Source organism: Pavona decussata, unplaced genomic scaffold (genome assembly GCF_977016875.1).
Source record: "Pavona decussata unplaced genomic scaffold, jaPavDecu1.1 SCAFFOLD_375, whole genome shotgun sequence".
NCBI classification, from domain to species: Eukaryota; Metazoa; Cnidaria; class Anthozoa; order Scleractinia; family Agariciidae; genus Pavona; species Pavona decussata.
The window spans coordinates 103589-128679 of NW_028145750.1; the positions used below are offsets into that span (position 1 = coordinate 103589).

The 25091-nt window shown below is 38.8% G+C and overlaps 2 protein-coding genes across 2 annotated transcripts in view; one reads left to right on the plus strand and one right to left on the minus strand.

Moving 5' to 3' along the window:
• Positions 1 to 3530, minus strand: part of LOC146452223 (uncharacterized) — a 36003-nt gene extending 32473 nt beyond the window's left edge. Inside the window, exon 1 of the mRNA XM_085098054.1 lies at positions 3056 to 3530. Coding sequence (XP_084954180.1) covers position 3056 — 1 coding nt within the window. The 5' untranslated portion in view covers positions 3057 to 3530. The remainder of the gene's footprint in view (positions 1 to 3055) is intronic.
• Positions 3531 to 4396: 866 nt separating this feature from the next.
• Positions 4397 to 24037, plus strand: LOC146452226 (uncharacterized). Its single transcript, XM_085098056.1, has 12 exons — positions 4397 to 4526; positions 6756 to 7683; positions 8204 to 8339; positions 8981 to 9188; positions 9871 to 10070; positions 10826 to 11043; positions 13459 to 13614; positions 14713 to 14905; positions 16337 to 16577; positions 18639 to 18890; positions 19620 to 19753; positions 21369 to 24037. Exons 2-12 carry the CDS (start codon positions 6770 to 6772, stop codon positions 22158 to 22160), a joined length of 3444 nt encoding a protein of 1147 aa, XP_084954182.1. The 5' UTR covers positions 4397 to 4526; positions 6756 to 6769; the 3' UTR covers positions 22161 to 24037.
• Positions 24038 to 25091: the final 1054 nt, after the last annotated feature.

The window sequence follows — 25091 nt, forward strand, 5'->3', positions numbered from 1 at the left end:
TCACCGGAAATTTTTGAAATTCCATTACGAGAACGTAAGCTCCTCAATGACCTCTTTTCAACTTCGCATCGTGGTCTTAGACTGTCAAACAAAGCACGATTCCCTCGCCAGGAACTTTTCAATTTCCACCGTTTGAAATGTCGAGTGCTTCTTAGAGGTTATTCTTTCGATTTACCGTTTCAAAATGGTGAAATTTCCATTTGAAAACGGCACACTTGAGTCCACAACATATTAACAATGTGGCGCCACAAATTAATTTTGTTTAATGAATAATCAAATGATGCTTTGACGTCACACAGGTAGGGGTGAGTGGGTCCACTCCCTCGCGATATAAGCGACAAGAATGGATTTTGATTGGCCTGCTTTTGTTGAAGACAATTACAACAATACATCCCGACGATCGCGTTACGTTGTTTCCCTTGTGTTACGCGACTCAGGGTTTCACGGCAAATTTCGGAAATTCCATAACGATAAAGTAAGCTGCTCAATGACCTCTTTTCATTCTCCCATCGTGGTCTAAGACTGTCAAACAAAGGACGATTCCTTCGCCAGGAACTCTCCAATTTTCGCCGTTTTAGATGTCGAGTGCTTCTTAGAAGTTATTCTTTCGATTTACCGCTTCAACATGTTTAATTTTCGTTTGAAAACGGCAGACTTGAGTCCACAACATGTTAACAATATGGCAACACAAATTTAATCCGAGATTAATGAATAAATCAAATGATGCTTTGACGTCACAAAAGTAGGGGTGAGTGGGTCCCCTCCCTCGCGATAGACGCGACAAGAATGGATTTTGATTGACCTGCTTTTGTTGAAGACAATCAGAACAATACATCCCTAGTAGGAGAGGGCAGAGTTTAATGAACAAGATGCCTATACTGGCATATACGCGAGATGCTGGGGCTGATTCATTTATTCCAACTGTATGCGTCGCCGATTGATTAAACTATCATTGCTAATGGAATATTTTGTGTCACGAAGATCGCGTTACGTTGTTTCCCTTGTGTTACGCTACTGAGGATCTCACCGGAAATTTCGGAAATTCTATTACAATAACGTAAGCTTCTCAATGACCTCTTTTTTGTCTCCCATCGTGGTTCGGGACTGTCAAACAAAGCACGATGCCTTCGCCAGGAACTCTCCAATTTCCACCGTTTTAGATGTCGAGTGCTTCTTAGAAGTTATTCTTTCGATTTACCGTTTCAAAATGGTGAAATTTCCGTTTGAAAACGGCACACTTAAGTCCACAACATGTTAACAATATGGCGCCACAAATTTAATCCGAGGTTAATAAATAAATCAAATGATGCGTTGACGTCACACAGGTAGGGGTAAGTGGGTCCCCCCCCTCGCGATAAAAGCGACAAGAATGAACTTTGATTGGCCTGCCTTTGTTGAAGACAATCAGAACAATACATCTCGAGTAGGAGAGGAGAGAGTTTAATGAATAAATTAATGTACAGATTTGTAGCTACGACGAAGAAAAAAAAAGAAATCGACCCGTTTTAAGACACGGTATGCCCCTCAGGGCATCCCGCGTAAAAAAAAAAAAAAAAGACATCGACCTGTTTTTAGACACGGTATGCCCCTCAGGGCATCCCGCGTAACAAGATCCCCCTCTAATGGAATTTACACGAAGTGCTTAATGTAGCCCCATTTATTCACCATTGTATGCTTCGCAGATTTTTAAAAACTATCTTCCCTTCGCAATTGAAATAATTGAATGGTTTTAATCAGAGAGACTGCGTGATATTTTATCATTGTGTTACTAAGAATCATACCGGAAATAACTCTGGGATCCCTCTGCGATAACGTCAGAACCCCCGCTTGAACTGTCTGGTTTCCTTCGCCTTGAATTAATCGATCTGTTTGTAAAAGGGTAGTATCTTCGCTGTTAACTCTCCCAATTTCCACCGTTTAAACTGTCGAGTACTACTTAGAAGCTATTATTGCGATTTACCGCTTGAAAAACGTTGGCTTTCTTTCTGAAAACAGCAGATCAGAGTCTTAAGTTTATACATGTGGCCGCCATTGAACAAAAACAACCTTCTAAATGATGATTTGCTTTGACGTCACACAGGTAGAGATGAGTAGTTCCTCTCCCTCGTGATATACGCGCCGATAATGGATTTTGATTGGGCCGTTTTTGTTGAAAACAATCAGAACAATAAATCCCTTCTGGGAGAGGGCAGAATTTAATGTAGGTTTAATAAATAAATCAAATGATGATTTGACGTCACACAGGAAGGGATGAGTGGGTCCCCTCTCTCGTGATATGTGCCTAAATAATAGATTTTGATTGGGCCGCTTCTGTTTAAGACAATCAGAACAATACATCCTTACTAGGAGAGAACAGAGTTAAATGCATAAATTAATGTGAAGATTTGTGGCTGCGACGAAGAAAAAAACGATACCCAACCCAAACCTAGACACGGCCTGCCCTGCGGGCATTCCACGTAAAAAAAAAACGACGAAGATATCGAGCCCCTTTAAGACAAGTGCTGCCCTCAGGGCATCACGCGTAATTAGCTGTCGTGGATTCCAAACAGGCGGAAACAGCTCATGCAATTCTCAGCTCGAAACCCAAACTTAGACAACATGACTTCAATTAATTTTATGGAGCCACCATGCATTGCTTGGCCACAGCCTAGCCGATGCAGAGCGATAGAAATTTTCTAGATTTAGGCATGCTCCAAGTACATTATTATTAAGGTCTATTAAAGATTCCCCTTCAAGAATTCGATGAAACGACACTATAAACGATGAAACGACACTACAGGTCTACACTATAATCCTGGTTGACTCTGTTATCGCGCAATAATAGCTTGTGGGAACTTGATGCCCATATGGTGGTCACCCTTTAGCATCAATTAATAAATGATTCACAATCCTTGCTATCAACAAGGACGAGAGCTATAGGCCGTTGATAAAAAATATTTCCATCTGATCGCAGACGTTTGCGGAAACAATTGAGCGATCATCTGCAATCGAAGGTGATCACATAGCCTTTAAAGTAATAACTTTCTTCAACAGAAGCTTTACAATAACAACTCACTAGGTCACTGCTGTCCAGCCATCGTCTTCATGGAAATTCCGCGTATTCGAAACCGCGTAGACAGTCCTTCTACATCAGCTCCAACAAATTACAAAAGCACTCGATATAATCATGACTTTGCATGATTAGCACATTAAACAGGGAAAGTCCCCGCTCAAATTACTTTTTCTTTTTTCCATTTAAGGCGTCTCATCCTAGAATTGTAACATGACAGAACGGTTTTTTTTGTTAATTGTCTAGAAACAAAGCATTCTGTTTCGGGAAAAACCCCTCATCTTAGAACAATTGTAAAGAAGGTAAAGTAATTGATCATTTGGCAATGCATATGCCTCGTGCTGATCTTGTGATCAAAGATCACACATAGCCACATTTAAAACGAAAGCAAGGAAAAATTGTACTCGTGTACCCCTGAAGTAAATAAGTGATAATGTATAACGATGCCACACAGACACCGCCTTGTCGATTGATGTTTGGCAACTATCGATACATTGTCGTTGTTAGAGACAGCAGGACTACTCTCTGCAGACTACTTCATAATTACCGCGCCGTAACGAAGCGTAAAACGCCGTGACCAAAGAGTGACATACAAGATGTGAGACTAAAAATTCAAATTTCTAAAATCAACTTCAGCTGTGATTTTACATAAAATCGTTGCGACCTGCAAACAACAAAGATTGCTAATCTAGACCGGTAGCAAAGTTACAAACATTAATGAAAAGATAGAAGGATACGAAGAAAATTTGATAAAGCAAAAAATTAATAATACGTAAATGGTATACTGAAGAATGAAAAATTCAGGAAAATAAAAGCGCGGATACAAAGGTTCATTGTCTGTAGATTACAAGCTACAATTTAAAGTCACTTCATTATTTGAAGAATAGAGAATGGATCTAGATATTCGTCTTCGTTCTTTAGAATCTGTATTTTTTTTCAAACTTACTGAACTAAATTGTTTTAGGTGCTCCAAATCTAGAGAATGAAGACTTTTGTATTTCTAGCCTCGAGCACATTCTAACAAGCTCCAAAAGTCCATCGAGATCGGTCTCAAACACGTAGCTCTCCTTGCATGCTGGCATTGAATAGCGGTTCATTCAAGCAACTGACGATGTCTCGGATGAAATTATCTTCATAGTCGCATATGCAAATCAGTGCGTCTGTTGAAAGTAAATGTAAATGATGTGTTTCCAAAACAAGATGATATTTAGTACTAGATTTATAGAGATGAGGGACTTCCCTTTCCATAAAAAATGAAAATAATAATAATAATATAGGAGGATATATGTCAGCGGGAGTTTTTCCAGGGACTTTCCCCATACATAAGTTAAGTCAACAAATAGGTGCCGCATACCGAATAACAAGTAGTTAAGAGACACCTTGGAATGCTTGGGAACTCTGTTCAGTAATACGCTGTAATCAGTGCTGGTAAAGAAAATCGTATTTTTCAGGAGCAAGCTACACAGAGATTCACAATGTAAGTTTTATTTCCTTCCTTTTCGGAACAGAAACATCATTTGGCGTTCCAGTGACACTCGGTTATCGGTTAAATTGGCAAATTCTCTCAAGCAGAGTTGCAGTCCAATGCTATTCTGTGCTCCCACCTTGTCGTGATTTGAGATTAATTAACCAGAAAATAGCAAAATCTGTGGTTATAAATGTGAGTAATATGGGCTCTAAAGGGCCGTCTGTACAGACGATTTTCGATGCGATTTGTGCCAGCTTTGTCGCTCGCGATGGAAATCCGATTTCAGTGCGGTTGGAGCGCGATTATATATGGTGTGATGTTCGCTGCAGTCCGTCAAGTTGTATGTAGTTTCCGATAAGTTCAAAACCTCTACGCTTTCGTGGCGACAGATCGCACTGCAAACCGCATTAGTTTGCACTTGCCGATCGCGACAAAATGTATTCAACAAAACAACAATTGCACAAAAAATCACATCACCTATTTCAAGTTTTATGCAATAACCAGGCTTCGAAAGTAAAATTCACCTTTGCGTCACAATAAGTACATGTCGGTGTACTATTATTTACAACGATGATTTCATCACTTTCGGCCAAAAGCGGGGCTTTTTTAAAACAGATCGAAAGTGAAATTAGCCTTGGGAGATAAAAATATTTACAATGTATCCATGGAAACCATGCAATTAGGGTAATATTGTAAGACGTTTCAAGTAAGAATCAAAAATATTGTTTTCCTGTTCTGAAGTAATGCTTTAAAAAATAATAAAATTATTTCCTGTACTCAGATAGCAATGGCAGTGGAATGTATTGTCTGGTTTAACCGAACATCATCAGTCACAATGAAAAATGGTTACGTCACTCATTTTCATTAGGGTCTAAAATAGTGTCATAGAAGTCGGCTAAATTAAGCCTTTGTCTCTATTTAAAGAGGGCTTTCAACCGGATCTCAGTTGCCTCTTATATCATTATGCGGCATTTAAACGTGTAGCTTTCCGTGGCAAAAATGTTTGTTTTGCTGAATCCACTGAGTGTCTCGTGAGCTGCCAATATACATGAATAGCTGACGAATTCCTCGATAGATACTTTGCTAATTCGCCAACATGATGTGGCATAGAGTGTTTTCACATGACGTCACGGCGGCCATGTTGGTGTCCCAAAACAAAGAAACGACGGCCATGTTGGTGTCCCAAACTAAACCTCTGGGAATTGAACTCTATTTTCATGCAAATACTCTCTTTTGTTTCAGTAAACCAATATGACCAGTAGTCAGGTGAATGAAAACACTCTGTACTGTGACAGTTACATCAATTCACGTCACGCGTGACCAGTATTTCCGAGAATGAAATGAACATTCGAATTTCTCTTTGTAATGTCCGACATGCGAATGGAATGTTGAACATTTCTCTTTCCGAAAAAGACGCATTACATGTAACAGAGAATAAAAAGATTCAAAATACTTGGGAAACAATTATTATTCTTGAAAGACTTAATCCTGTAATGTAAAGAAAAATTCATACCCTCATACCGTCAATAAACTAGGGAAATTTCTACAGAAACTCGGAAATCTCGTTGGCGATGTTCGAAACTGACATGTAATTCCAAAACTCCATTCAAATTTCAGAAATACCGGTCACGCGTGACGTGGATTGACTGTTAGCACTTTTTAAGATTTAGATTCATTACATTACAAATGACGTTTGTTAGGTCAGTTTGAAACCTTTTCGAGAAAACGACGTAGTTCCGTTTCAGTTTCAAACTTATCGCTTTCCAAAAATGTGACCGCTGCTGCATAATCGTGTCTCGCCGAAAAAGCATCACAGTGGATCAAATGTCTCCATTCAAGTAGCAACTATGAGCAGTTTGTGGACCTTGGATCAGACCACTAAATCTTTATGGAAAGTTGTAAATTTCGAAAAGCAGCAAAACAAAAAGAATGCACCGGTGCGAAAGATTTCAGAGGAACAGCAACACGTGAGGTGAATTTAGCGAGTTTGATGTGACAATACATGTCTGCAAAAATCCCGAGATGGGGGGAGGGTTTCACTTTCTGGCCCATGGACTAAATCACCCTCTGAAAGATTCTTGAGGCTTACAAAGGAGTGTGAGCAACACTTGTTGCATAAGTATCAGGAGAAGTGCTGTCCCGTTAGAACGTTCGAGAGTAGCTTGTTATACCTTGTTACAAATTTCTAAGGCAAAGCATACTACTATGTCACTAAAAATGGAAATATTTTACTTATAGTGATTCGATACATTATGGGTCTGACAATTTCCGCAGACGTCAAGGATCTGGTGCAGTTAGGTCAAGACCTTCATAGGTTTGGCAGGAAAATAGTTGGTGGGCGCCTATTTCCAAGAAAGGCTCATGCCTTAAGGATTCCATCTTGTCGTGGTTATTTTCGACGGGAAGAAGATGCAGAAATTAGGGAGAAGTTAAAACTTCTTTCTAAAAGAAATTTCTCTGGCGTGAAAACTCTAATATTGTATGGACCACAGGGATGCGGAAAAAAATTCTCCGCAGCAAATCTGATGAAAAAACTTTACGCATCTCCAGTAAAAAGCTCGCTCTTGGTACGTACCAGTGACGCCAAACGAAGCTTTTTCCAAGAAAGACCGACAATAAAGTGGACCATAAATGCGACAAACACAAGAACACAGCTGGAGAGTTTTTGTAGTCTCGCCAAAGAAATTGGTTTAACTGAAGAGGCTAAAGTTGCATATTGGGAACTCGCGCTTCACAGTAGAACATTAGAGGGGAGGCAATATCATATGTACCTGCATGATCATTGCCAAACAGATGCTTATGATGAAGCTTTGAGGCAAATTTATGAAGAGGTTATGAAGAAGCTCAGTCTTCAAAACTCATGGGTGCTTCTGATCGATGGATTTATGGCCGACAACGTGGGCAGTCTTGAGAGGTACTGGCCTCAACCAGGAGACTGTAGGTTTGGAAATGGTCTGGTCATAATGACAACCGAATCTCCAGAGCTGTTGGTTAAAGAAGTGTGTGACTCTTCCCTGGAGAAGGTGCATATTGGTCAAATGACAGAGAGCGACGCAGTTAAATTTCTTGAAAGCAAAAGTGGCATCAGCGCGACTGGCAATGACAAGATGAATGCTGAGGACATAGCTGTCAATATGCTGAAGTGTGTCCCCCAAGATATAGCGGCGTGAGTAAACTGCTTTATTATAAGTACATTATAGAAGTTGAAATAAATATGATGGTATATTTCAAGACTGGTGAACGAGTGAGAATGATGTATTATTCTAGAAAGTGACACAGGCATACTCGGAAAAAAGAAATACGAGTGCTCCTATCAGGAGTATGCCTGTGTCACTTTAGAATAATACATCATTCTCACATGATAGAAGTTCTTTCACTGTAAATCCACTCACATCCGGTAGCTGACTTTGCGGAATCACTATCATGACACCACAACAACTTAAGAAAGTCCGCCAACATTTTTACTGATGCCAAATAAAGGAACCAAATTTTCAAAATTGCGCTACTTTTTAAAATGACAAGCGGGTGGTGCAGCATCCAGTCGACTAAAAATAGATCCAACAGTTCTGCTTGATATATTACGTATAAATACTTTTATGCTATGCGATGTAATGGAACTGTCCCACATTAAATACAAGCTGGTTGTTGTTGTTTTAATGTTCACTTATTTGTTTATGTTAACTTAGATTTGGAGCTTTTGTGAGAGAATACAAAGAGGAAACGAATAAAGAACTTACTTTCAGAGATTTAGCTGGGACAGAAACAGCAACACCGTCTGAGTGCATGCTGCGTTTGGAAATGACTCGAAAACACCAGGCAAAGGTAAATTTCAATCGATAACAAGTTCTTAATCTTAGAATGTTTCAGAAGGTAAGCATAGACTAGCAATTTGAATTTGAAAGTATTGGTTTTATATGGGGTTTCTTTGACGCTCTTTGTTTATTTATAACAGTGTTTGTACAGGATGCTCTCTCACAACATGATGGTTTTCAGAGAGGCCCTGTATGTAAAGGTTACAAACAAATAGAGATTTAAATACAATAGTTAAAATCTACTCTACTGGATACATATATAATAAGAACTTGTATAAATTACTACGATTACTTAAAACATCTAAATTTGAACTCTCTCAGATTCGTTGACGATCTAATGTCTTCGCTTAATGAATTCCAGTCTTTAACAGGATAAAATGCTAGTCTTTAGCTTCCCCAGTTGCACCTTATTGCTGGTAAACGTACTTTACGTTTGTTTCTTGTGTTGTATTTATGAGTTTCTTGGAAGGTCTTAAGATTTAAATCTGAAGAGCAGAGACCTTTCAAATGTGATAGAATAGTCCTACCGCGAGCTTTCTCCATCCTAAGCCAAAGAGGTCCTGTAACAAAGCAACTTTCCTCAATAAATTTCACTCAATATAACTGAATTAAGAGCTGAAGTAACGAACAATTTTTTTTCTTACTTTACAGCTGCTATGCTTTTTAGCCTGCTGTTCACGTGAAGACTATTTGCCTCTACAAATTCTGGAGAACTGTTTTCCGGAGGTGACAGAAGCTGTAAAGCACAACAAATTTGTAGAGATTTGTGAAAGAGACGGAATAAAAATGGTGAAGATCCATCCAAGGCATCATGACGCTCTAAGGAATATACTTTGCCGACAACAACCAGAGTCATGCGGTATAAACAACTTCAATATTTGCCTCAAATATTGAAAGCGATCGTTCGACATTAAATCGTAGCCCTTTTAACAGGTCCTTCAGGGTTGTTAAAGTGTGATTAAAGAGTTATTTTTGAAAACATTTAGATTCAACATCGCTTCAACATTTCAAGGTTTCAAAAATCGGTTAAAAGACTTGTGCAAAGGTCTCAACATTTGCTTCAACAATTGAAAAACTGAGCATCAGCAAGTTAGATGGTATAGGAACAATGGCCGTGAAACGTTTGAACAGACTTTTCCTTTCCTTGATCTCAATGATTGGATCTCAAGTAAAGAGTGGAACTATAGCAACCTGAATTACGGCTAAGCAGTTGCAACCTAAATGAATTGGAATTGCAAAATTGTCACCGATATTTGCCAACGGGATGGAATGGGTTATTGCATTAGACCTACACATAAGGTAAGGCCGAAAAATAGCGACATTCCTTTGCCGGGTAAAGCCAGATTTTTCAATGAAATTCTTTAGGGTTGAACAGAAATTAGACCTCATCTTGGATGGATTTCATTAGGGATTGACACTTTATTACTGGCTTTCTTTACAGGTACGATTGAAAAAAGACCCAACCTCAGATAACAGATTTGCATGTGTTTCAAATTAAAGCTTTACAACTCAGATGTTTTTTTCTCTTTTATTTACTTCAGAAGAGACATGGACTGGATTCTTTCTTAGCTCAATCAGAAACAGGACAAACAGGATTAGTGCTCCAACTTTATCATCCCATGATGTCTCACAAGTCATTAAATGTCTGGGCAGAATTTGCAAAACCGCCTTGCAACGCACCAGTGATGCTGATTTTATCATGCTACGCTTCATATTACCCCATTTGAAAGAAGCCGTCCAGGTACTAAGCTCTTTTGGTACCAAACGTATTCAAGCAGTTTGCGTTATATACCTTCAACAGTTCTCAACATTTCTTCATAAGCGATTAAGTCCCAGAAGCATGATGGAAGCATCTGCGTAAAATGGTTTGACCATCGTCTTAATCTTATTTGTAGATAAGCAATAACCACCACTTCTCGATTAACTACTCCAGCTTCAAAACAGACCAACTTATTGTAGTGCTCCAAAATTAGTTTCGGACGAACTCTTACTTCAAAATTAGGTAAGGGAAAGAGGGAGGTGTCAATGAAATACGATACTGCTCCAGAATATCCTTCAATTTTTTGACAAAAGAATGCTTTCAGATGATGTTAAATTACCCTGATTTCATCATGTTTTCGTTTATTTCTTGTACTTAATTATAATAATTTACATATTTGTATTGCTTGAGTTTCATAGTTGGTAGTAATACACGTTCGAAAATAGTTGAGACTGATGTAGGCAATACAAATTAATGGAACATGGACAAAAAACTGTTTTGACCTCCCACTGGTATTGCGTATTCTTTTCAGATGTATATTAGGAAAGCGCTTGGTATGATCAATCCATGGTCTCGATTCCAAAATACCTTTCCCGCCGGAGTGGATGACCTGGATTGATCATCTATTTCCTGGATTTGAATATGAAGTCTGGTTTTACTTTGTCCAAAAGAAACCCACCCTAAGAGCTCTAAGGCCTTCAAAAAATTACACTGCCCTTTGAAATTATACTTAACAGTTGAGCAAGGAAATGGAAGTAGAAGACGACGAAACTCTTGTCCTGGCAGATGGATACGCCTGCCTTGGAGGAAGCTTGCTTTTCTTTGGTGAGTCCGAAGAAGCAAGAAAAAATCTGGAGATTGCTTTGGCCAGATACAATGATTACAGAGGCCCAAAGAATGTGCAGCTGGATGTGGCCAACGTGCTTCACTTCCTCGGAGAGGCTTACAGTAACAGGTACACATACCATATAAGTATAGAACAAGAACCAAGTTGATCGATAAGTGTTTTGTGGAAACTGTTATTCCTTATTAGAAAGTTATTAAGCTGCCATCTCCTTTTCTAGGCATCTTGGATACCCCTTGACTCGGTCAAGTTTCAGTCGCTGTACTCTTTCTATGAACATGAGTTTTATTTTTTTCTCTTGGTCTATTTCATTGATATTCTCGTGCAATGCAAGCTTGTGTCCACTCACGGGTTTATCATTCATACCTTACAATAATGATATCAACAACAACAATAGCAATGGTAAGAAACGTCTTCAACTTCCGAGCTTGACTGGTTTCCGCCGAACAATCTATATTCTATTATTCTAAGACGTGAAAGTTAAACCCGTGAGTGGAAACAAGCGTGGTGTACATAAATATTCATCGCACGAGAAAAGCAGTGAACTAGACCAGCAAAAACAAATACACCTTTTGCCCTTCGTTATCAGGAAATAAATTTTTATTAGCGCGAAAATATTGGTCAATAAAGTAAATGTATAATCAGTTTAGCTAGGAAATGAGACATTTCAATTTGTGGCAGAGTCTTAAGGAGTTTTGCATCAAAAAGAAAATTCATTAAGGCCAATTTAAATAGGGTCTTATCGAAAACAACATTCTTTAGTGCGAATGAAGACTCATTAACCTACGGTTAACGTTCTATCGCGCGAATAAAATTTCAATTACAAAATATTTTTGTTACATGGTTTCTGACTAATTTCCCACTGGATCTATATGGATGCTTAAATTTGAAAACGATGCTGTACATGTGCATATTGGTTTCGCAGTTATGGAGCACAGAGGTCGTCGAAACCGTATCCCAAATGAGCATCGTGAAAGGATAGTTAGGACGTTTGAAGATCCTCGCGAGAAGAGGAGAAACGTGAACACGATAACTGCCAGAAAATGTGCAGAGTGGTTTAGGTTTATGCAGGCTTACATACCACGATGTTTAAGCGGGGAGTTGATTGAAGGATTGATTGTTACGCTGACTGTATCTCTGTTGTAATGAAATTTTTTCCTCGTTATAGAACATTAAGAAGCGTCTAATGTTTGTTCATCCTCTTAAAAGTTTCTCATTTTCATTAAATTGAACTGATATTCGCATTAATGAATATTCTTCTCTATGTAAAATGCCTTATTGATGACGTCGAAAATTAAAACGTTTGTCTATTTTCATACAGTGATTACACATTCACTTTAATGATTTAATTTTTAACACTAATGAAAAGTTACTGATTTCCTGATAATGACGGTCAAAAGGTGTAAAACTCATGTTCAGAGAAAGAGAACAGCGACTGAAACTTGACCGAGTTTCAGCCTTCTTATCTATTACCCGAAATGGTTCTTGAACGTAAAACGTGCTCGAACAACAAACAAATTATTATTCTAACGCCTCACAATTGAAAGGAAAATCTGTTAGTGCATTTTTTTGAAATATTTTGATTTATTCGAATTACAAGCTTTTCGACTTATTTTGGCCGTTTTAAAACACAAATATCTTGACATCGCAGCCACTTAAAAAGTTCAAAGTAGAATGTTTTGCTGTGATAACAGACCTTTGGACAGAAATAAATTACTTTTCTAACGATTTTAACAAAACAAATGCGGCAATAACTAAAATCAGCCGATATAAAAGATTCTTTATTTACTTGAAAACGCTCTTACAGTTTTTTCTAATTTCGCCCACAAGCTGTCTAAGTTGAGTAGTAAAGTGATTTCGAGATAATAGGCGTTATTAAAATGAACTGCTTTGCGTCCCTGTTGCCATGGTAGCAACTGATGTTTGGAAACCAAGAAAACATACAATATGATCATAGGATGAAAAGGTGGTGTAGTATAAAGGTAATCGAAGGAGGACTTCCCTGCGAAATATTGTATTGAAAAGATCCACCCTAATGCCAGAAACTGTTGCGAGCCTCCTTAAAGCATCCGTTCAACATCTTGGGCTTCACTTTGTAGCCAGTGGGATAGTGGAATCTTTCACGCTGCGGACGACGGTTGTACCTTTGCAGACGTCACCGCTGCATCAGACATCTGGGCGTCCGAAAATATCAAAGATATAAAAACACAACTGATTCGGAACCAACGTTAATTTCAATCAGGGACAAGTCTTGAGACAAACTCATTTTTCAGACAGCTCTACTCCAACGCCAGAAGAAACTCATTGTTGCTCTCCTTACAGTGTTGAGTCAACAATGATCTGTAGGGAAAGGGAGGAGGGGGGGGGGGCTTTGAAAAACACAGCATAAGCATTTTAAGCTTTGAACAAAGGACTTTTCTGTCCACCAAATGTGGTAGCTGTGTGCTCTCAACCAAAAAGAATACAGACATGCAGCAACATCTCCAATGATAAGTCTTTTTAACATTTAAGTTTTAACATTTCTAGCTATCTCGGTGACCCCCAGAAAGGAGAAGGATATCTAAGACAGGCACTAGAACTGAAAGAACAATTCTACAATGGTAAAGCCCACCCGCAAATTGCTTTCACCTTACGAAGTCTTGGAAATGTACTGAACGAACTGGGAAAACAAACTGAGGCAATGTGAGTACTCTGCAGTCTTTTTTCAAAATGAAATTTTATTTCAATAGGATATGTTAATTGCGCTGTCGGTTAAAAAAAAATCAACCCTCCTTTTAATGAAGATACTTTTCTGAAGATTTTGGTCTTTATTTGGCAACAACATCCTATTACACTAATGACATAAGCAAGAAATATATTTTAACAAGAAGCATTACTTACCCTTTGTTCTCACAATACAATTACATGCAGAGCACTCCTTTGACTTTTTTTTTTTTGTACGGCTTTCAATGTAATTATATATGACTTAAATAGCAAGACAGAAAGAGGGAAAGAAAAGAAGAAGGAGGAGGAGAATGAGGTATCTTCACTATACATAAAGTTTCTCACAGCTACATTTTCGCTTCACTCTGTTACTAAAATGTGGGAGGAGAAGTGCTCCTTCGTTTAACTTACCCTCAATACCGCCTCAATAAAGACCATTATTGGTGTACTTGGAGTAAATGTACCGCCATTTTGAGTCACTAAACCATTGGACAACCTCAGCAAAGTGGTTTGTGAAATGACAATTTATGAATAAATCTGAGTTCAATGGAATCACGATCAACTCGATATAACCATTCACCATCCGTTTTGATTCGTTCCCAGTTACCTTTGAAGTTTGATTTTGACTGGCTTGAAGATCGATTTTTAACTGTTCTCATATATTTGTAACACTCTATCCCATATCTTCGGTCCTCTGTTTCCCAGTGTAGGTTCCAGACGTAAGAAGCCAATAAACGTTTCTGGCCTTCATTTTCCTGAAATTGATTTTTAACATTAGCCAGGAGATAAAAAGAGGACAAATCTGGTTCTCTTATTAACAGATGTTTTGGAATAGCACTCACAACCTGATAGAATTACAGGAAGTTAGTGTTTGTCAGTGAGTGTTTTTTTCCGAAAGTTAACGAAATCTGAAGTGGGTTGCCATTCTAGGGTATCGAACGCATTCCGAAAATCTATTGAATGAAGTATACCCGAGATTTTTTTCATCATTTGTTTGTTCTATCAAAGTGATATTTAATCAACAACAACAACAACAACGACAATAACTTCATTTTCACATCTCCTTATGTTCTATAGTGACCATATCACGAGAGCTCTCAAGATATACGATGACAGTGAAAACGGCTCCAGCCTGACACAAGAATATGGCTACACCCTTAGCGCATTGGGATCCTCCTACCGTTACCTTGGACAGTATGTTGAAGCCGAAGACTACCTAAAAAAGGCTCTGAAGATCTTTAGAGCTGTTGACTCACCAAGCAATCTAAGGGTAATTCAAAAGCTACTAAAATCAATGTAGCTTTGGCATATAATTACTGTATTAAGCTACTCAGATTAAGTGTTCATGGATAGCCCTTTAATACAAAAAAGTTACCAACCATGCGAGAAGAGTCAAGGACATCCTTGGCCTTAATAGTGCCGATGCGTAAAAGGCAATAAAGAAGCAATCTCACATCTGTTGTGAGACATCTCAAAACTACAAAAGAAGAGCCAGTCACAGCATGGAAAAAGGGAATTACTTTCTAGAGAAAATGGGGACTTTAATATCTACGACAGCGACATCAACGAGAACCTAGTTTGAACCCAGGAGTCATGTCATAAGTACGTAAATTATGATTATCCGGGTGAGTATAGTCCTGAGGACTGTTTGAGGTGACATTGACTGACGTTTCGACAGCCTGAGCGAAAGTTAGCTTCAGAGGGGAAGATGATTTCCGCTCAGGTTGTCGAAACGTCAGTCAGTGTCACCTCAAACAGACCTTGCCAGGGCTACACTCGCCTGGTTGATTATAATTTACGTACTTAAAATAGGATTTGATGAGCAAAAAACTCGCTGTACACGGTTGTTAAGAGTTTTGGTAAATTTCTTTGTCGTATTCTGCAAAACAACGACGTGAATAGACCAAATCGAAACTTTTATGGAGAACGGAAGCACCCAACGGTGAAATTTTAACTTTTTTTCTTTATTGGGCTTCGTTCACCTACCGATTCAACATAGTTCGGCTCCATGAAGAAATTGGAATAATCGCGAAGCAGTTCAAACAACGCAAAGTCATGTTTTTAAGTGACGTTTTTCTAGGCGTTACCCTCGTGGTTCTCAAGGTCTCTTGAAAGCCCATATTGGATATCAGGGCTTGCTGCATCGGCCACTGATTTCAGCACAGCGCCCTTCTTCTTACGCTGAGCAGTTATAGTTGAAAATGTGTTGCACCACATCAGTATTCCTTTAATCTTTATCTTAATCTTGCTGTTGTTGTTGCTGCTGATGGTAAATTCAATCTTAGGTAGTTACTATTACGTTTCCACTTCACTTTATTAGTTGGGAATATATTTCCCCTCACAACTCGGTTGATGCAAAAAAGAGCGAGTGATGAGCATGGCACGATTCTTTCGCTTTGGTAGCATCCTTCTTTGCAAACGATCTTGAGCTCCACACCTAGTTTTCCCCCACGAGAGGGGGAGGAATTTGTGACGAGCACAAAGAGCGTTTGCATAGGTGGCTAGTGCTTTGGTCACCATTTTTTAGTTATGTTCCATTTTCAAAAAAAAAAAAAAAAAAAAAAAAAAAATTTTTAAACGAGCGATTTGACACGTTCTCGACTGGATAGTGAGCACTATAGAACAAGCCAATGGGCCAGGTTTACGCTTCTTTATCGCAGCATGTGTATTTATACACCGTTTGATTCTGTCTTGTTTACAGATGGGGGAGACACTGAGCCGCCTTGCGTCAGTTCAAAGGAACATGGACAAACTGGACGAAAGCATCGAATCCTTAGAGCAAGCACAGAAAATGCTTGGACAGAACGACATTTATAGTGCTGTGATCTTATCAAAACTAAGTGTTGTATACCGCTACAAAGGTGATTCGGAGACAAGTTTGGAATTTGCGGAGCAGGCTTCAAAAATAACAGACCAAAAGTACGGTTCGAAAGATCACCCAGGTAAAATGTGTACCCATTCTTAACATTACCGAAAATATTATTTTCCTGCTCTAGTAAAGACATTAACGTTAAAAGAAATCCAAACTTCAGAGCAAAATATTGTGACGTTCGAATCACTTGAACTTCATCAGCTACGTGAATAATCAGGCGAGATCATGTAACTTCGTTCTCTTGTAGTCCCAGGAGAGAGTTATAAATTAAGAAGGTGTTCTTTGTTTAATGGAAATGCCATTGTTATAGCATGTAATCATTAGGATCATTTATTCTAACCCCTGGGTACTCACCGATTCGCCAGTTTCACTTCGCAATCACTACTACCGGTTAGCTCAGTTGGTAGATTACCGTGCGGGAGGTTGCGGGTTCAAACCCCGGCCGGACCACCACTCAGGGTCTTTAAATAACTGGGGAGAAAGTGCTGCCTTTGCTTTGACATCTGCATACGGTTAGACTTTCTGGTGTACTCGGATAAGGACGATAAACCGTAGGCCTCGTCTCACAACCCTTGTTTGTAAATAACTCTGTGGGACGTTAAAGAACCCACGTAGTTCCCGGTGTTGAGGTCTGGTCTTTGTGTGTATATTCTCATGGTTGGGTGAAAATGCTCCGAGATATGAGCTGCATAAGCTACTCTTAAATCCGAGGGTAAATAAAGAGATGCTGATGATACGAAACAACAGAATTCATGAACGTAAAGAGCGTAATTGCCAACTTCAGATGTCTACTGGGCTGCACTTGTTTGGTTAGTAGTTACGTCCGGCGTTAACAACTCACCCGAGTGGACGAACCACATGCCAACCTCATCTCATCAGTAGTGGATGTTCACTCATAAGAACCACTGTCGTTATCAAATTCGTCGATAGCTTGGGCTCCTTAAATTGTTATAGGGTAAATTTTGGCTGATATTCCCCTGTAATATTACCCGCTAAACAGTTAAATCTTATCACGTTTAGATAAAAATTATGTCAGAATAAAAGTTTCATGTGAGAACGAAAAACCTTACCGTTACGGTTTTGGTGCCGTACACAAGCAGTCTTGTATAGTGTGAACAAGCCCAAGTCCATCCTTACAGAAAGCACTTCGTTGCATGTTGTGCTGGAGTGATTTTCGTTTTGTGGAACTCACTAAACAACTCGATTTACATATTCGTAGCTCTGATAATACTCAATCATATTAGTGTCATACAGTGGAACCTCGATTTAAAGAATCTCTATATAACGAAGTCCTCGGTATAACGAACGATATTCTTCAACCCGGCCAAAGTTACAGTAAAATGTATGGAAGAGAACCTCGATATAACGAACAAAAAGCCCAAACATAAAATGTACCCCGATATAACGGATAAATTTCAACACGCGACAAAGGTTTTGTACAGATCTGTACAGTGCACTGTACCTTCATGTAGACATTAAAGCACAAATGCTATTTACAGTTATCGTTCAGATCCAAAAATGCTGGTTAGTGCAACGTAACACTGTTAAAAAAATAACCATACCTCGATATAACGAACATTTTAGTTGTTTTTCCGCGAATTCGTTATATCAAGGTTTTCGATATAACGAACAAATTTCCCCAGTCCATTGTAGGTTCCACTGTAGTACAATACAATACAAAAAAATTTGTCAAATTTGTTTTTTTAAAAACCAAATATATTTCAGTTATTCTAGCTTTTGTTGTTTGTTCTCTCAAGCTCGTCACCTCCGCCGTTGGGATCAGTCTGCCGTTAATATTTTCCACTGTAGTAGCCCAATACATCAACATATTTACGTCTTTAAAATCGTTTTCTTTTGAATTGTACCTAACTATACAGAGCACGATTTCTCTGTAACAAACACACATACTGAAAGAATATAAAAATTCGTAATCCATTTTGACATAGTTGATACTCCAGGGATGGGATGGTGTTACTCAACAATTTTGTCGCTTACGATACGTGTCTGACATGACACTGAAAATTATTCATGGTCCACATTATTTCAACAAACAAGGGGAGGAATAATTTTTGCCACCATGAGAGCAGCAAACATAAATATATTTTTTTGTGTTCTGTCCTTTCATTGATAGCTATAGCTACTGCACTTTTGAACCTTGGCCACGCTCAGAGTGATGTGTGGAATGTGGGGGATGCAGAGAGAAACCTCACCAAGGCATTGAGAATTTACAAGGTACTCCACGGCGAAAACCACCGAATCGTTGCTGCCACCCTTAATTACCTAGCCTACGCCTACGAGCAGTTGGGAAGGGTTCAAGAGGCAAAGAAAATGCTGGAAGGAGCAGTTCAAATTATGGACAACAATTATCTTCCTTCTCATCCAGGTAATGAAGTTTGGCCTTGCAATTAAGATCCGATTTACTCATGAAAATGGTGGTCACTGACCGTTTTTATATCTTACTTCTCGTGATTACCTTCAGTTGATTCCTACTTTAATTTTACTCGGTAACCACTTTTTCATACAGAATAAAATGCATCTCAATCTTAATGAATTGCAAGACCTCAATAAATCAATGTTCGATGACGTTACCTCTGACACTGAACTAAATTTAAGGGATGATTTCAACTTGTGAAAGATGGTACACAAAGTGAAACTTTCAGACTGCCTCTACCTAAGAAAGGGTTAAGCGTCTGGTGCCAAAAGGAAGCGAATTAGTGTCCCGAAAATCCACGCCAATTTTGTACCTTCAGGTTAATTTCAGGGATGGTTTATTGTCGTTCATAAACTCTAAAGCAACGAGACGCACAGCACCGATTTAGCACCATACGCTTATGTATGGCGAGATTACTGGAATAACGATCTGTTTTATTATATGGACAACTATTGTATCATGTGAGATGTTATCAACTTTCCAAAAGAATTGGCTTTTTCCACCAATTATTTTGCGCGACTTCGCTGCTGGTACCACATGATCTGACAGACCTGAAGGTATAGTAATAAGGGGCCAATCAGAGCACACGCTTGCTCATAGATCCTAATGATGATAAGACGGTAATGATAAGACAGTATCTTTTTACAACATATATTTTTTACCTTTCTGACCGATTAACAGAAAAGGCCAACTCAATGAAAAGGCTGAGTAAAGCTTGCCTTATTCTCGGGGAGACCGTCAGAAGTGCTGATCTTGCAAAATGTGCATTACAAATCTACAAGGAAACGTTTGGAAACACCATGGCACATAGGGATGTAAGTATTAAATGCATAACGCGGAGAACATAGTGTTAAGGGAACCATGCAACAGCAAGTCTGCATTTGTTTCGATTTTATACAGCTGTTTCGACAAAGGTTGTCCAAAAAAGCGTAAAAGCGTACGCGGCAATGCCCATAAATAGCCAATAAATTTCAATAAAAGCTCAGAATCCATAATGCCTTGACCGTACAGCGAAGACTTGAGATGGCGGGCAATATGGATTTGGAGCTTTAATTCAAATTTTGGGGGTATTTCCAAGACTACCTTTCGGTATTGTCGCGTACGCTTTTACGCTTTTTTGGACAACCTTGGTCGAAACAGCTGTATATTACTGCTTAAGAAGGAAACACAGCCAAGCAAAATTAAACTAATGCGACCCTAGACTGAAAACTGCTGTAGTAAAGATTACCGTCACAGTGTCCAAAAATTAAAGGGTAGAACCCATTATGCGTTTTCCAAACTTTACAACAGCGAGATTTAGCATCGCGTATACGTGAAACGCGAACGGCAAAAATGACCACGATTTTCCCGCCATTTTTCGCGTTTGCCGGTTGCCGTTTCTACATGAAAACAGGCTATCTCGCGTTTGCCGTCTACATGAGAACTACGTAAACTACTTACCAGTATAAAAAAAGGGAAGAAAACAAGTACCCCAATAATTTTCCGGCAAGTCATACTATGGGAAATTAAGTTTCATGTTTAAAAATCCTTCATAACTCACTCCTTACCGCACTTTTCTTCATGAACTCACCACAGTGAGTCGCAAAACAGCTTCATCGAAACTCGCAAAATGAAATCTAAAGTCAAAACGTCCACGCTATTTTACGTGAAACGTGACACGGCAAGGTGACGTTTGCCGTTTCACGTACACGCGATGCTAAATCTCTCTTATTTTTCAAATCTAACGCTTACTTATTGGCTAATGACACAGACAGTAAAAAAGACCGACAGCTGAAGCAATGGGTGAAAAAAAAAGCTAAAATTCTTGAATGATAACATTGCCAAAAAATACTTCAGATACAACCAAACAAGCTAAAATACTGCTGTAGAGCAGACAGGTGACGCTGTTTTGTTTTGGTTTGACCTAGAAATCGGCGATGAGCGGGAATTAGAATTCAGACTGAGCTAACTGTAGCTGAAGCGAACCGTGTTTCAACACATTATGTCGACCAAAAATTCAACGGGAATAAAAAATAGTTTTGAAACTCCAAGTATGTAATGTATGATTAAATTATGCTACATGGATTTTTAGTTTATGAGCCTGTGATTTTCCGAATTATGATGACAAAATTAAGATTCTGCAACAATGCAACGGCGAATTTACTTCCTTTCTAGATAGCGTTTGAAGAAACAAATTGACATCAGTCAGGTTTTTTTTGCGGCATGGGATTGAATGCAAAACGGTATGGGCATACCGAATGGTGTAGATCAAGTCCAACTGCCCTATCTATCAGGCTACCGTGCTATTATAAAGAAATGGCCAAGGCAAATGCTTTCCACAAAAATTCAGGATAAAAAGCATTTTAAAAGATAGCAGTTTTGCTCGAACTTACATCAAGATAACTACGATGAATTCGATGTTGAATATATCTCGTTTTTCCTTTGTTTTAGGTGAGGAAATGTGCAGTAAGGGTTGCCTACGCATGCTCCAAGATTGGTCTTCTCAAGGAGGCGAAAGAATATCTCAATGAAGTTGAACTTGGGTTTCCCCAGGACAGAATGAGACATCCCGAATTCGCCTCATTTCTTCAAAAGAAAACTGAAATAACTCTGGATAGTTTCGAAATCAAGTGGCCTTTGGATGAAGAAAGCATTCAAGAAATTATGTCAAAAGCACAACATGATCTCCTTAAAGCTGAAAGAATCCTCGAAAAATCACTTGGATGCAATCATCAGCAATATGCAGTGATAAAGAAGGAGCAAGCACGTATGAACATCATTGTGGGCAATTACAAGCCTGCCTATAAGGAAATCTGTTCGGCTCTCCAAAAAATTCCCCACGTTTGTCACCAGAAGCCCAAGAATGAACATTACTTAAAGGCTGAGTTTTCACTAATACGAAGCGATGTCGAATGCAAACTCGAATTGACTAGTGGACAAAGGGAATCGTTGAAAACAGCAGAGAGTATCTACCGGAATGCTTTTGGTGATAACCACCCGATGCTTGCCTTCACCCTACAGAAACTGTCTGCTCGATATTTTGATCTAGGAAGCCGAAAAGAAGCACATAAATATTTTGAGGAAAGTGAAAAGATATGCGCCGTTCTAAAAACAGATTTACAGGAGCAGCTAAAGTATTGTTCTTCTGATTTCTTAATCCAGTACAACTTGGATAACCACCCTATTTTGAGACACCAACAGCGGTTGACCAGACAACTAAGGCTTAACCAAGGTACCTGGTGATTGGTCCGGGTTTGCGATATTCTTGTAACATTACTCTGTCAAACGATAAAGACAAAGATGGTAGATGTGGAGCAAGTACAGCAAGAGAACTGTTTTCACCATGTGACAAGCATGAGCGAAAGGCTGCCATAAGTCAAATGAATCAAAGAGTCATAGCTCAAATTTCGAAGTTCTCAAAATGTGATTTACCGTGGTAAACATGAAATAAGTAAAATATGTTGTAAAGCTAACGTATGTATTGCAAAGTCCGGTGATTTTTATATCTTCACTATGGCTAGATGATATCGTCTATCATTAATAATATAGTGCTACTTTTTCAGGGTTGTATACGCTTCAAATAACCAAAATATTCGAAATATACCTTAGAAATATGTCAATGAAAGATAGTGGCCACTACAAAAAGCATCGCATAGAGACAATTTAGATATTAATTTAGTTGTTCTAGAATTTTGTATTTTCAAACCTAATTTAGACAGAAAAGGTATCGACGACTGACCGAAATCCTTTGTGGTGACTAATCATGTATATTAGAGAAATGAGTGCATTCACGAAAGCGGTCATAACACAGTTACAGAAGTTCTATCAGAGCTACTTGACGACCAAGGCGTAAGTGACCAAGGCTAATGTGGCCAAAACTTAAAAGGAGAGTTCACAAGTACCATCTCCTTACCCTATCTAACCTTGAGGTCCCACCCTTATCAACCACCGAAAATAATAGGTTTTGAGTCAGTATGCGCATAAAAGGCTTTAAGACTGTTTTACGACTATAAAATAGTAAGCGGTTATTGGAGAATTTCATCCATACGCATAAAAAGCATTAGGCAGTTTTCAACTCAGAGGAGCCTAAACAAAAATACATGAAGTCCTGGATTACTACCAGGTTGCATTTGCCAGACTATAGAAGAAAATTTAAAACCAAGTACATATGAAAATCGGGAAAACATTCAACAATTGTTTTTTACGAACAATTCTGAATATTTGACTTAAAATCTGGGGGCTCCACAAGCACGGAACAAAGCAAAAAAAATTCTCCGACGGCAGCCTTATCCATGACCTTCAGCACACCAGTCAGATGTTCTTACTGGTATTCAATTGAACTGTCTAACAATACCATTTGCACTGACTAACTGACTGCGCATAGAATTAAGATACTGTTTTGTACTTTCAAGGTAATTAATGGTAATGTTCCTTGTTATTTGGAAGAACTGTTGATCAATCTTGTACCGCAACGCACCCTCCGATCCACAGACAAGGCTTCTGCTTAGTTCGTCTTCATATAACCTTGTCTTGTGGTTTTGTGCATTCTCCATGTGCGCTCTTAAGCTGTGGAACTCTCTGCCACTGCACATTGAGGGTAGCCTCACCGTGAGGCTACCCTCAATGTGTAGTGGTTTATTTTTTTATGTAGAGGTTTATGTGTAGTGGTTATTGTTTTTTTTTAAGCTTACTACTCCTCTTAGTATTGACTTTATTCTGCGGTATACTATGTAAGTTTTAGAGCACTCATGTAAATAGGTTATGTAATTTTAAAATATTGTAAAGCGCTCTTGGTATGATAGAAAGAGTGCTATATAAAACATTTATTCTTCTTGTTATCATCATTATTGATACTCACGGCTACTAAGTTATAGGGGAGAGTGTTGTAGACCCAAGACATTTTAATACACGTGCGGCATCCTTTGAGAAAACTGAAGCAATAACAGTCATATAAACTCGTTGGAGACTTTGCAGCCCAGGGCAGGAATGCCAATTAACAATTCACCACAGGACACACGGTCAGAGACCGTGATGTGAATTACCACGCGGGATTTGTTCTTTGATATGTCTAGGCTAAATCTCATTACACCACTATACAATATACCAAGCGACAAAATGCCTCCATTGATCTCAGAATTAGCTGTATGGAGAAGCAGATAGTATAACTTAAGAGGCCTCCTCGGTAATGTTCCTCTCTTTTTATGAAGAACTTTACCGGCTACTGAGGTCCTGTATAACGGAACACAGTATAGGACAATTACACCGATAATTGACACAATTTTGAGCAAATCCACTCTACAATGAGACAAGACTCAATCAACTTGATTTCAACAGTTCATCTGGATCAACTATTGACATCAACTATCTATGTATGTCTCGTCATAGCCTAGAAAATCGGGTGAATTTTTGATGTGCGGTTAATGGCCTATCTTTCATGAAATGTTATTAGTACTCTTCTGTTGAGACGAACTCTGAACAGTTGGGTAAAACTACATATCTTAAGTGGAGCCAGGAATTACAACGACATAACTCCAGTCTTTGCAGGTTACCAGTCAAGTGTTGTTTATGGTTCAAGTGTTTACCAAAAATCTCGATTTGGCGATTTGTTCTGTAAGATTTCTGACACTTGGTTTGGTTTCCATGAAGATAATGTGAAAATAGGGTGTTACACAGAAAGATCACATATTTTTCTACGGTTTAGAGAGATCACCTAGTTCCATAAACACAAAAACAAACTGGAGTGAAAGACCAAAAAGCATACGGTAGACACAAAAAGAGCTTTTTCTTCTGTTAAAATTCAAAACTTGTTTTGTGCAACGAAGCTCCTTTCATGGTTGTCGTAATGATTCCATTTAAAGCTCTCCTTCCAATAAGTGCCCCCTTTCTATGTGTTTTTATGAATAACCGCTCCTATTCTGTTACAATTCCGTCAGATTACATTAAGATAAACCATAGTTCATCTTCCTTTGTTAAATACCTAGACTTTCACTCAACAAAACGTGCACTGTGATGGGTAGATTACTGGTCACGTGCCCCTGATCAAATACAAATGTATCCCGACCGGGATACAATTCCGCAGTTGTTGCCGGTGCCGGATACAACAGCACGTGATCAGTGCATGACTAAAACGTGGCGTGTTCTTCAGAACGTGCTCACGTCAGCTTGATTGACGGA